Here is an 11,979-nt window from a genome sequence, read left to right on the forward strand (position 1 = left end):
AGCTGGAACCTGATGAAACTGATAGCATGTAAACTCACATTTTTATTTTTATTATGTCTGTAAAATCAGTGCCTGCCATGTTCAAAGTTCAGTTGAAAGTGTAGGGAAGAGGTCAGAGGTCACTATGAGGTCACTAGGATCGGTACATCGCTGCAGGTGTTTCTGAACTCTCCTGCCTGCTGGACTCGATCAAAGAACCGTTTAAACCGTTCGATGGCAGCCGCCTGCAGTTCTTTGTTAACCTTCCAAGCTCATGGCCTGTTTTTGAGAAATATGGCTGAAAATAACATGCCCAAAATGAATTGAATGTATCTCAAGAACTACAGAGTTTATTTTAATTGTTTTGGTATCAAAACAAAGGTAAGACCCTAGAGAATATGTTACAGCTCTAAAAACAACCCTGCATGTTACTGAGGAAAGTAAATTAATATGATACACAGCAGAAATTAGGAAAAAATATCTATTTCCGCCTAAAAAAAAACAGTTCAATATATTAAGATTCCTTTTAAAGCAAGCAGATGAAATCCAAAACCTGTAGTAAACAACAGTACACAATCTGACCTTTTACTGTGCCAAGTTTCATGAAAAAAAAGTTAATCATATGAGTTTTAGAGAGGTCCTACTTGATAAAAATCTAGGCGGACCTTCCAAATTAGCCATTTTGGCACAATTTGGCACAATTTGTGCCATTTGAACTTTCTCAGTTTTTTTTTTCTGTAGGTTCTGTTTCAATCATTTATTCTTATCATAAAATAAATAATTATTTATCATAGATAAGTAATTACATCTAATAATTGTTTTTGGAGGTTCCTTTTAAAAATCCACATTGCATTCATTCATAAAAAGAGCAAAAATAGACAAATTGTAATAATCTGAAAATGGAACAGATTAACTCACAATAACATTTCAAATAGAATTATATAACAATGAAAATGCAAATAGCAATGAAAACTAAGTTGTCAAAATGATATAATCACATGAAAAAACTAATAAATCTCACAATTACATTACAATAACAATGCGCTCTGCGCGTAAAATCATCCAGTTCTCCATTCAGACGTTCAAAATTACGCTGGGCGGTTTCTCGGGAACCCATTGGCCAATTTTGATGATTGACACGTCTTTCGAACCGTCAGAGCCAATAGAATCCGAGGGCGTTGACATGAATACGGAACCTAAAGCCATTCACCAATTACAGGGCGGAAAACGCATGTGACGTACATTGACGATGTTCGCCTCTAGATTTTGTATAAGGTAGCCGGGACACGGAAGAGGCTCTGGGCGGAGCCGAAAACAATATGAGATGGACTTAAGGAAAATGGATTATCGAACCAAGTGGAAATATTTAGTCTAATAAAGATTATGACCACGAAACAGCAAAGGTAGGACTGAATTTATGCTTTTCGCTTCGTGAAATGAGCTATTTCTTTTTTTCTTCTTCAGCTGCTGGTTCAGTGAGTTTTGCACGTAGCGTGGTGACTCTGGTATTGTTGGAAACGGCAGAGCTTCGGCTTTACTCTGATCGATAGTTTGTGAGGATCGGGCCACCTAGCTCTTTCACTGTTGAGTTTTTTACCGGGTATGCCTCGTTAGCCTCGTTAGCATCTAATTACGTTTTTTTTTATCAAGCTGCTTAGTGTTCAAGCTGGGTGTTGTTGAGGTAGAAAATATTGTTTCTGTCATTTAGAGGAGCTTTTCCCCGATCCGTGGATATGCAATATGCCTATATTGATAAATGTATAGCATGTGTTTTCAATTGATCTTGTTGCGGCAAGGGCCGAGGACCTCATGAACTGATTTGTCATCAAATATGACTTAAAATAAATTTGACTTTCTGATTTAATGTCTTGAAATTGGGTCTCTGTCTCTTTAAAAGCTCCTGCTCTTCCTGAAGCTCCGCCTCCAGGAAGTCGTTCCAACATGGCTCCTCTATTAACCCTTTAACGTTTCTACCAGCATCGCTCTGAGCAGCAGCTCCTATAACGAGCTCAGCAGCTGGTCGCTAATTGCTGCTGGCTAGTCTGGAGGATGTGAGAGGGGGAGGAGCTGCGCCTCGAAGGCGGAGCTAGGTCCACCCAAGTGTTCGAACAGCTGAGTGGTTGCCATGGAGATGAAAGGATTTCTCAAACATGAAAGAATCAAAGCAACACTGCAGGTTTGACTTTATAACATGATGGAAAGAAACAAATGATTTTAAGATTTTCATTGTAAAATGTAATAAATATGACACGTAACTGCTGGACTGTGATTGGTCATTAAACACAAATAGCTGAAGTGGCCTAGTTAAAGCCTCCTACCCGGCATGGCGTGGACCAGGTCCCCACACAGCACCATGAAGCGGGGCCGGGGCCGCAGCTGGTTGACCCCCGCCACCGCCTGCTTGGTGAGCACCACTTCCTCCTCCCACTCATCGCCGCCGCCCACCTTGTCGCCGATCCGCCACGACTTCATCAGGCCCAGCTGGGGGTCCGCAGCCTGGACGAAGCAGAACGGCCCGGTCCACTGCCGCTCCGCCTCTGGGGACGCACCAACACACCGGGTCAGAGCGGTTCCGACCCACAACACCCGGTCAGAACCCAGGAGCCAATCAGAGTCAATGAGAGGAAAATCCCATTTGAATAAATCGTGACTGCAGCTTTGTTTTTAATTCAGTTCCTCCTGACATCATCTCCAACACGAAGCTGCTGCAGCAGATTAGAAAACAGTTTTTACTTTTAAATTCAAATAAATTTAAATAAATGTAAAATTAGATTCATCAGTAAACGGAGGACGGCCAGGAAACGCTGCAACAGGAAGAATTGTTAAGCTTCAGACTTTTTATTCATTTTTATTAGTTAATTGCAGGGTCTGGAATTAATTAATCACATTTTAATCAAAACTATGTATTTGACAAAGTCAGCAACATTTTTAACATTTTAAAGTTCATCTTTCCAGACTCCCTTTAGCACAACAATAATCTTTTCCATGGTCCAATCAGATCATTAGAAGCAGACGCTGCTGTCTGTGCGTCATATTTATGGGCGTATCAGAAACATGAGAATAAAAAGGTTCCTGCTAGAACTTTTATTCACAGAAAAAAGCGATTACTTGCATTCAAATTCTTGACCAATTAAAATGTAGTCCCTCCTGTAATTTTATGTGATTTTTTTGGAGCAGCAAATAGTTTTTTGCTCCATGATGTTATTTGAGCTTTGATTCCTGACCTTTACAAATCTGCTGCTTCATTTATATTTTGTCTAATTTTTGTTTTTAATCATTTGTTCTTTTAAACTTTTAATTATTTTTAGGTTCTGTTTTTATAGATTAAACTTTGAAGTTGTCTGTTTTTTGTGCTGCAGACTGACTGAAGAGGTGGATTGTCACCAACAGGTGGTGGTTAACCATTTAACAGATCTTCTCTCCAGAAACATTAACCTCTTGGTTCTGTTTTAACATCTCAGTTGATAAAATGTACTGAAACAACCATAATTATTGCACAATAACAGATAAACTTCACGTAAATGATGTGCAAATTCACGTCATTTACGGTGCTAAATAATTAACCGGGAGTTGCCTGTCAGATAATCTCTGCAGTAAACCAAATCCACGTCATCCTGCTCCTGTATTCATTCCTCTCTGTAGGAAAGGAGTCTTCATGTTTAGCCGAACCAAAGTGGAAAAACAAACGAGATGCAAATGGATCCAGCTTGTTGACGGCTAACGGACAGATGTTAGGAACGGGTGTGAACAGCAGCTTTCTGTTTGACTCATTTAGTTTCCACAGCTGCTGACGAGAGGCTGCCATCATACAAATCCTGAGGTTCTGTCAGAGGCTCGGCTAGCTGCTCAGCTAGCCGCTCAGCTAGCCGCTCAGCTAGCTGCTCAGTTAGCCGCTCAGTTAGCCACTCAGCTACCTGCTCAGCTGACCGCTCAGTTAGCCGCTCAGCTACCTGCTCAGCTGACCGCTCAGTTAGCCACTCAGCTACCTGCTCAGCTGACCGCTCAGTTAGCCGCTCAGCTACCTGCTCAGCTGACCGCTCAGTTAGCCACTCAGCTACCTGCTCAGCTGACCGCTCAGTTAGCCGCTCAGCTACCTGCTCAGCTGACCGTTCAGTTAGCCACTCAGCTACCTGCTCAGCTGACCGCTCAGTTAGCCGCTCAGCTACCTGCTCGGCTAGCCACTCAGTTAGCCACTCAGCTAGGCGCTCAGCATCCCCGCTGCTGTCGCTCCACAGGATCCTGTCTGTAGAGGTCAGAGGTCGGGGCACAGGGGTTTTGGTCAGAGCTGAACATGGATCCGTTGGTTTACAAACATTCTCTTCTTTACATCTGTGTTCATAAAGCCGTCAGTGAAAACCAGCCCAACTTGTATTTGTCCTTTCAATCACACTCAAAGAATGCTTTGATGAATCTGCTGCCGAGGCAACGAGAGGCCAAAGGTTTTAGTTCCCAGCTAAAAACATCACTGCATTTATCTGCACAATTAACAGAAGAAATAAATACTTAAGAACTCTTTAAAACACATTTATACTCTAATATTCATTTTTTACTAAATACATAATTGAATGATTAAACTTAAAGCATATCTAAATATTCAGTTATTTTATTTCATCTTTACGGTCAGTGGGCGTGGCCAACACTGGACAGGTGCGTGTTCTGCAGGTAAGTCTTGAGTCGTTACTCAATATGTTACATGTCTGTACTTGTGTGTCTGGGTATTGAGAAAGCCTGTAGTGACATTTAAGTTGCATCATTAAACATAAATTAATATATACAAATTCAAATTCAAAAATACTTCATTAATCTGAAAGGGAAATTAAATGTCGTTATAACTCATTAATATGAATTAATTAATTTACTGACATAAATTTATCAATTATTTTATATATTTAATTTAATTAGGTGGAGTTATTATTATTATTTGCGTATCTTAAACATTTAGATTACAGTACAAAGACATTAAATTATTTCCCGAATTAAGTTCCCTCTGAGTTTCCACCCTCTTCCAGCAGGGGGCGATAATAATAACGGCGTGTAGTAAAAACTGGTAAAAATGTAACAATATTCTGTTTTAGATTGACCCTCTAAAGCTTTATAAAATAAAATAATTTTAATTTCCTTGATTTACTTTCTGATTTTAGTCCTGATAAAAGTCTAAATACTTAAGTAAATCTGAAGGTTTTCGCTTAACTTCTGCCTTTTTTCTAACCTCCAGTGAGGTTTTGTCCAAATTAATACGTCACTTTTAATATTCACCACTAAAACTGGAAACGTGTATAAAATATAAGAAAGTTTAATAAATTAACGCCAGAAACACGTCCTTGTAATAAGCTAAATAGATCCGACTTCTTACCAAGGACTGGCTGCAAGTTAACTGTTACCATGACAACAGTGACAAAAAGTTGTAACAAAAGCCGCAGAACATTTAAACAGCAGTGAAGTCAGAGCATATGCTAGTTTTAGCTCGAGCTAAAGGAACTAGCTACAGGCGGGGGGTTACCTTCAGTCAGTCCACTGAAAGTCCGATGTTTGGCTCGGAGGAACATTTCTTCTGTGTCCGCCATGTTCCCGGCTGGTTCCGCTGCTGGTTCCGCTGCTGTCCCAGAAAACTAAACTACTGCCGAACTTCCAGAGCTGCCGTCAGCCTGACTCCGATCCAGACCCGTTTAACCTGCTGCGTTGCTTAAGCAGTCTGACTGCTGGGAGCCGGCCGGCTTATCGAGGATCGATTACTCAGCCTGGTGATCAGGCTCGGACTTCAACTGCGGCTGTCAGCTGGTCCATAAAAGGAAAGGTTGTTTCCTTTAAAACACTATTTAGAATAAAACAAACAATTCTGACTTTCATTCATTTCCGCTATGAAAGAAAAAAAATTAAAGCCCATCAGGAAGTCACAGTTTAAACTTTCAACGTTAGAATTACAAGATTCAAAGTCATGATTAAAAGATACCAGAGCAGCTGGAGAAAAGCCTCCTTAGAGAAACAGCGTGGCTTTTAGTTTATTACCTTCAAAATCTAAATTATGACTTTTAACGTCAAAGCTATGACTTCATATGTCTTGATTTTGACTTTAAATCTCAAAACTAAGACTTTCTATCTCATGACTTTAAATCTTAAAATTATGACTTATTTCAAAACTATTAGTATCACATAATCACTTTATATCTTGAAATTATGACATTTTATCTCATGATTAAAAATTCAAAAGTTGAAATAATTGCTTCAAAAGTCAAAATTATGCCTTTGTATTTCATAAGTATCACTGAATCTCAAAATTATGATTATCACACTTATGACTTCAAAAGTGAAAATTATTACTGTGGAAGTCGAAATTATGACTGAATCTCAGAACTATGCCTTTAAAATGACATCATGACTTCCTGTTGGATTTTTTTTTTCATGGCAGAAATGGGCTTCTGTAAAATGTGGACTTTAATTAGCCGTATTTTATTTGTCTTTAATGCGTTAGAGCATTTCTGAGGTCAGACACTGATGCTGGACTCTGGGTCCAGGCTCTGCAGATTCTTGTCCAGGTGAAGCCGTCCAATCAGAGGAGACGGTTCCTGCTCTGTTTCTCTCATCCAGCATGTTGACTGAAACGGACCAGAACGTCAGCGAGACATTTTAAATGATCGGAGCCGTTACTCTGTTCAAATGTTTTCTAGAAAGTAAAAATGATTCCGACATCGTCAGTAAAACCCAGTGATGCATTATGGGAGAAGATTTTTCTGGGCTGACAAATGAAGAGTATATTTCATCTTGTGAGATAAAAGTTAGGACTGAAAGTCTGAAATGTTATAAATGATATTTGTTAAATATGTTTGACATTTACTGGAGCTCAGCTAATAATCTGTTCAGAGCAAATCCAACTTTACAAGATCAAACCCTGCAGCAGAAACTGACCTTAAGATCTTTATCCGTCTTCTACAAATATATCTTCTCTGGTTTTCTCTGCATATTTCAAAAAGAAATAAATATGAAAGAAATGACCCTGTCAGAATTGTATTTAAAATGTCCTCCTGTCTCTACCTGAGCTTCACTTATTTTAGGTTTTTTCTGAGCTTTTTGTGTTGACATGTTGGTGCTTTCATCCAAAGCTGAAACTATTTTTATTTTAGTCATTCATTGTTCTGATGGTTTCTGAGTCGAACAGATTTACACACAAAGTGTTTCACCGTATATCCAGAGTATTTATACATTTTTGGCCTAATGTTCTTCTGGTAACTGGAGTTCCTCAGATCAGTGTTTCCCAGCCTGGGCCTCTAGGCTCACTGCCCTGCATGTTTCAGGTATTTCTTTGCTTCAGTCCAGCTGATTTCAATCGATGACTGATTATCAGGCGTTTGCTGGACGGCAATCAGTTGAACCAGGCACATTAAAGCAGGGAAACCTCTAAACCAGGGGGCCCAAAGTCGGTCCTGGAGGCCCTGGGGGGCCTGGAGGCCCGGCATCCTGCATGTTCTAGTTCTCTCCCCGCTGGTAACAACCTGTTCAGCAGGTCAATGTTCTCCTTAGGCCTCTAACGAGCCTCATTGGATCCAGGTGTGTTAAACCAGGGAGAGACTAAAACATGCAGGATGCCGGAACTCCAGGACCTCCAGGACCTCCAGAACCTCCAGGACCTCCAGGACCTCCAGAACCTCCAGGACCTCCAGGACCCACTTTGGGCTCCACTGGTCTAAACCATGCAGGACAGTGAGCCTTGAGGTCCAGGGCAGGGAAACACTGTATGCTCCAGTTAACACTTAATCGATTACTATATTAGTTGATGTTCATTTCAATAAATGATCACAATCGTTTCAGGCTTCACTTCATTCTCACTGATTCCTGATTTAGTTTCATTTCTGCCGTTTGGAGCCGATCAAACATCCATGTAGAATAAACTGAATAACCCAACAGACGTCCTGCAGACCGGAGCTGAAACGGGTCGGAACCGAGGATGGAGGACCGGCCCAAGAAGAACCGTCCAGAACCAGGGACAGAACCTGGACCCGTCCAGAACCAGGGACAGAACCTGGACCCGTCCAGAACCAGGGACAGCGGCCATGTTACCTTAAAATGATTAGAAAAATCTGGTCCTCTGGATCCTTTGAGACGTTTCCCACCAGCAAAGACAAATAAAGATTTTTCAGTGAAACATTAAAAACCAGGTTATCTTCTTGGTCACGAATTTGAAGGAAACATTAAAATCTTAAAAGTGTGATGTTCATCTTTATTCAGTTCTTTCAGTCCGGTCGACCCGGTTCTACTGGAACCAGATCATCTGCTCCACCTCCAGCTGCTGTGGCTCTGAGTCAAACCAACCTGTTCCCCTCCTGGCCTGTGGGGGCGCTGCACCAAGAACCACTGAAGGAAACGACACAAAAACCTCTGAAGACACTGAGAGCAACTTCCTTCTTCACCAGATGGAAACAAGATGGAGGCATCAGGTTTTAGTGTTGGAGGATTTCTCTTTAGGCTGAAGACCAGGAGCCATTTCTGCTGCTGGCGCTAGGCTAACACGTTAGCTTTGGTTGGATTTACCCAGAATGCCCTGTGCTGTAGTTCACTTCCTGCTTCTGGAGCGGTCTCTGGTCCACTTGGTGTTCACATTCAAACCAAACCAGACCGAGGTTTGGAGGACCAGAGGTCAGAGGTCGATTAGCATTCACACCTCAGCAACCGAAACAGACTTTATAGAAAAGCGGACTGGATTCGGATTGAAGTGGACCGGATGTTTGTTTGCTCAGCGGTTCTGAGGGGATTCGTGTTTTCAGATCAACACGAGGCGTTCAGGAACCTCTGGATTTTTGCTTTGTTGGGAAAATCAGTGTAATTGGACGATGAGCATCAAGAGCTGCCAAAGAGTCTCAGCTGAATTCAGGTCTGGACTTTGACTAGGCCATTCTAATATACAAATCTGCTTTTATCTAAACCATGCCATAATATCTAAAATACAACAAACTGTAATAAATTTTACATAACTGTAAATCAGAATAAAAAATTAAACAAGTCAGAATCTGAAAAGTGTGGCATTCTATTTTATTCAGCACCATCAGAACCATGTTGTTGCCATGACAGCCGCAGAACTTTGATCTACTGTTCATCTCATCTTTTCACACAAAGTACCCCAAAAGTAAACATAAAAATCATAAAGCAGAAAAAAAATAAACTGACCGTTAAACAGTAAAACAGCTTCCCACAGCATGATTCTGCCACTGCCATGTTTTAAAAGTTCAGCAAACTTCAGTCCTTATGCAGCTTTGTTTTTCGAAGTGGACGTTTCTTGCTATGATTTGATAAAACAGGTGTGAATAATATTCAGTTATGATTTGTTCTGTTAAATAGTCAGAAAATGTTGAATGGAGGGAAAATGTTCCGGTTTGAAAATGATTTTTTATCCTAAAGCCTGAATAAAAAAACATTCTGCTGAACTTTAGAAAAAAAATTGATCAAAATGTAAAATATAAAAAAACTGATTTAGGAATTAAATGGATGTTGTGAATCTGTGATTTTGAACCGTTTTCCGAACATCGGGTTCGGGTTGGTTCCGGAAGTTCCTGCAGGTTTTCCGGAACATTTGAGTTTCTGTAAAACGTCCAGAGGAGCCGAACCGACTGGATCCTGATGAGTATTTCCAGGCTTTTATGATAATATTTCACTACGATGCTTTTCCTCCCGCTCTCTCTCTCTCTCCTGTTTCCTCCTCCTCCTCCTCCTCCTCCTCTCTTTGCGCACCAGGCTCTCCCACCCTCGCTCCTCCATTCGCTCACTGCGCTCTCATCCTGGCCGTAGCTTGTGTCTCTGCCTACTCTGTGCGTAAGAGCGCACAGATGGGAATGTTAACGGATGGTCTCCTGAAAACGCGCAATCGGAGCTGCTGAGGGCGGCAGTGGACGGACGTACAGCGGAGCAACTTCCCAAAACTCCACTTCAGCCCGCGGAGATTTCATTTCTGGTCTCCATCCGCGCTCCTGTTTTCTCTTCCGTTTGGATGAGGATCTGCTGGTAAAATGTCGGAAGGCGGCGCGGCGCTGCCGGACTTCTCCGCCCGCCAGCATCGTGCGCCTTTCCGCGTCGCTCCAGGTTTGCTCGTTTCTGCGTGAAATTGAAGGCGGGAAGCCAGCGCGATGGGGGGAAGATTCTTCCTGCTCGCCTTCCTGTTGCTCAAACTCACGGCTCTGGTGTGCAAGGCGGACGGGGAGCCGGGGCTGCTCGGCGGGTTCGTCATGATCGCCACGTCCAACGGGTCCCGGGAGGAGGACGGCGCGCCGGAGGAGGCGCCGCACACCGAGGAGCAGTGCCGGGGTTACTACGACGTGATGGGCCAGTGGGACCCGCCGTTCGTCTGCAAGACGGGAGACTACCTGTACTGCTGCGGCACCTGTGGCTTCCGCTTCTGCTGCTCCCTGAAAGACTCGCGGCTGGACCAGAGCACCTGCAAGAACTACGACACTCCGGTGTGGATGAAGACCGGCCAGACGCCCTACAAGAAGATGAACAAGATGCACGACAGCACCAAAGACAAGACCAACCTGATCGTCTACATCATCTGCGGCGTGGTGGCCATCATGGCTCTGGTCGGCATCTTCACCAAGCTGGGGCTGGAGAAGGCGCACCGGCCGCAGAGGGAGAACATGTCCAGGTGAGATCCGCTCCTCGCCTCACTTCCGGCCCAAATGGACCGGAACATTCCGGTGGTGAAGCTGAGAGGCAGCCCGGACTGTCCAGACACGTTTTCACCCGGAAACCCATTTAGAAATATTCATCATGTTTCTTCATCCATGATTGGACTAGACCAGTTTCACTCTTCATTCAGGTTGATTCAGTTTCTGTCTGCAGAAACACATCAGGTATAAACCCAACAGGAAGTTCATTATGGACACTATTTAAACTTCCTGTTTATGTATGAATGATGTCCTTTCAGGTCAAACTGAGAAACTTTAACCATCCGGTAGAAACGGAGTCCCAACATTTCCCCAAAACACGTTTGGATCCAATCGGCTTCATTTAGAGAGAAAATGATTTTAATCTCTGGCAGAATAATGACTTTAATTCACTGGTTTTCAGTTAAAATGCATTTTTATTTTTCTACTAGAAAAACCAAATTAATTTGTTTTTGCTTTTTACGTAACGACTGAGCAATAATCAATGTTTTTATTTTAATTATGTAAAGCACTTTGAAATGCCTTGCTGCTGAAATGTGCTATACAAATAAAATTTGATTGATTGATTGAACAACTCAATCAAACCCACGATGAACCATGATTTATGGTTTTTCTACCAGAAAATGGATGGTAAAAGTTTTGGTCTCAACCATCAGAGAGACTTTATGATTCATTTTATTTGTTAATCTGTGGGATGATTTATCGTCCAGAAACAGACTCAGAGGAGTGACGTCAATAAACGAAGCTGAGATTTCAGGTTGGTTTGTTTTTCTGCCAGGATCCAGCAGAACCTTCTGTGTTTTTGGGGAAACATCTGAATAAAGTTGCAGGTCGTTCCTCCATGCTGCTGATGCTTGTGCAGAGTAATGTGTAGTGGTTCAGGTGTCCAGCGGCGGCGGTTTGCTCCACTGAGTTCTTACCAAGCAGCAGCTGCAGCAGCAGCAGCTGCAGCAGCGGCTCAGGTGAGGATGTGTAGAAAACGCCGTGAGGATCATGTTTCAGTTTTTCCACTTTGCTGCACCGCACACTTTGATGAAAAGAAGCATCCAGAGTGAATAATTGAATTAACTCTCTCTCTCTCTCTGTGTGTGTGTGTGTGTGTGTGTGTGTGTGTGTGTGTGTGTGTGTGTGTGTGTGTGGCTGGCAGGGCCGTAGCCAGCGTGCTGCAGGGCGGGGGCCCAGGTGAGCCGTTCCGGGGGGAGGAGGCGCTCGGGATTCACTCTCAGCACTTTGTCTCCAGACCGCCAGCCCACCGTGAGTTTCAACTCCCACTCAGCAGCTCTGCGTGTGTGTGTGTGTGTGTGTGTGTGTGTGTGTGCGTGCTAGAAAAAGCTGATAACGGGGTGTGTAAGCT

The 11,979-nt window shown here is 42.7% G+C and overlaps 2 protein-coding genes across 2 annotated transcripts in view; one reads left to right on the forward strand and one right to left on the reverse strand.

The window, feature by feature from the left end:
- The window catches only part of cpped1 (calcineurin-like phosphoesterase domain containing 1), a 25,394-nt gene extending 19,676 nt beyond the window's left edge, over positions 1-5,718 (reverse strand). The window contains exons 1-2 of the mRNA XM_014971438.2: positions 5,480-5,718; positions 2,298-2,516 (exon numbers count right to left, since the gene is read on the reverse strand). Of these exons, the coding sequence (XP_014826924.1) occupies positions 2,298-2,516; positions 5,480-5,543 (283 nt within the window). The 5' untranslated portion in view covers positions 5,544-5,718. The remainder of the gene's footprint in view (positions 1-2,297; positions 2,517-5,479) is intronic.
- A 3,952-nt stretch (positions 5,719-9,670) lies between these two features.
- shisa9a (shisa family member 9a) lies at positions 9,671-10,608 on the forward strand. Its single transcript, XM_014971441.2, has one exon. It carries the CDS (start codon positions 10,089-10,091, stop codon positions 10,605-10,607), a length of 519 nt encoding a protein of 172 aa, XP_014826927.2. The 5' UTR covers positions 9,671-10,088; the 3' UTR covers position 10,608.
- The last annotated feature ends 1,371 nt before the right edge of the window (positions 10,609-11,979 follow it).

The sequence above is a fragment of the Poecilia mexicana genome, unplaced genomic scaffold (genome assembly GCF_051168715.1).
Source record: "Poecilia mexicana isolate PSO_F unplaced genomic scaffold, ASM5116871v1 scaffold_19, whole genome shotgun sequence".
NCBI lineage: Eukaryota > Metazoa > Chordata > Actinopteri > Cyprinodontiformes > Poeciliidae > Poecilia > Poecilia mexicana.

Excerpts from the sequence above, each read along its gene's own strand:
- shisa9a (XM_014971441.2), top strand. The coding sequence starts at position 10,089 with ATGGGGGGAAGATTCTTCCTGCTCGCCTTCCTGTTGCTCAAACTCACG.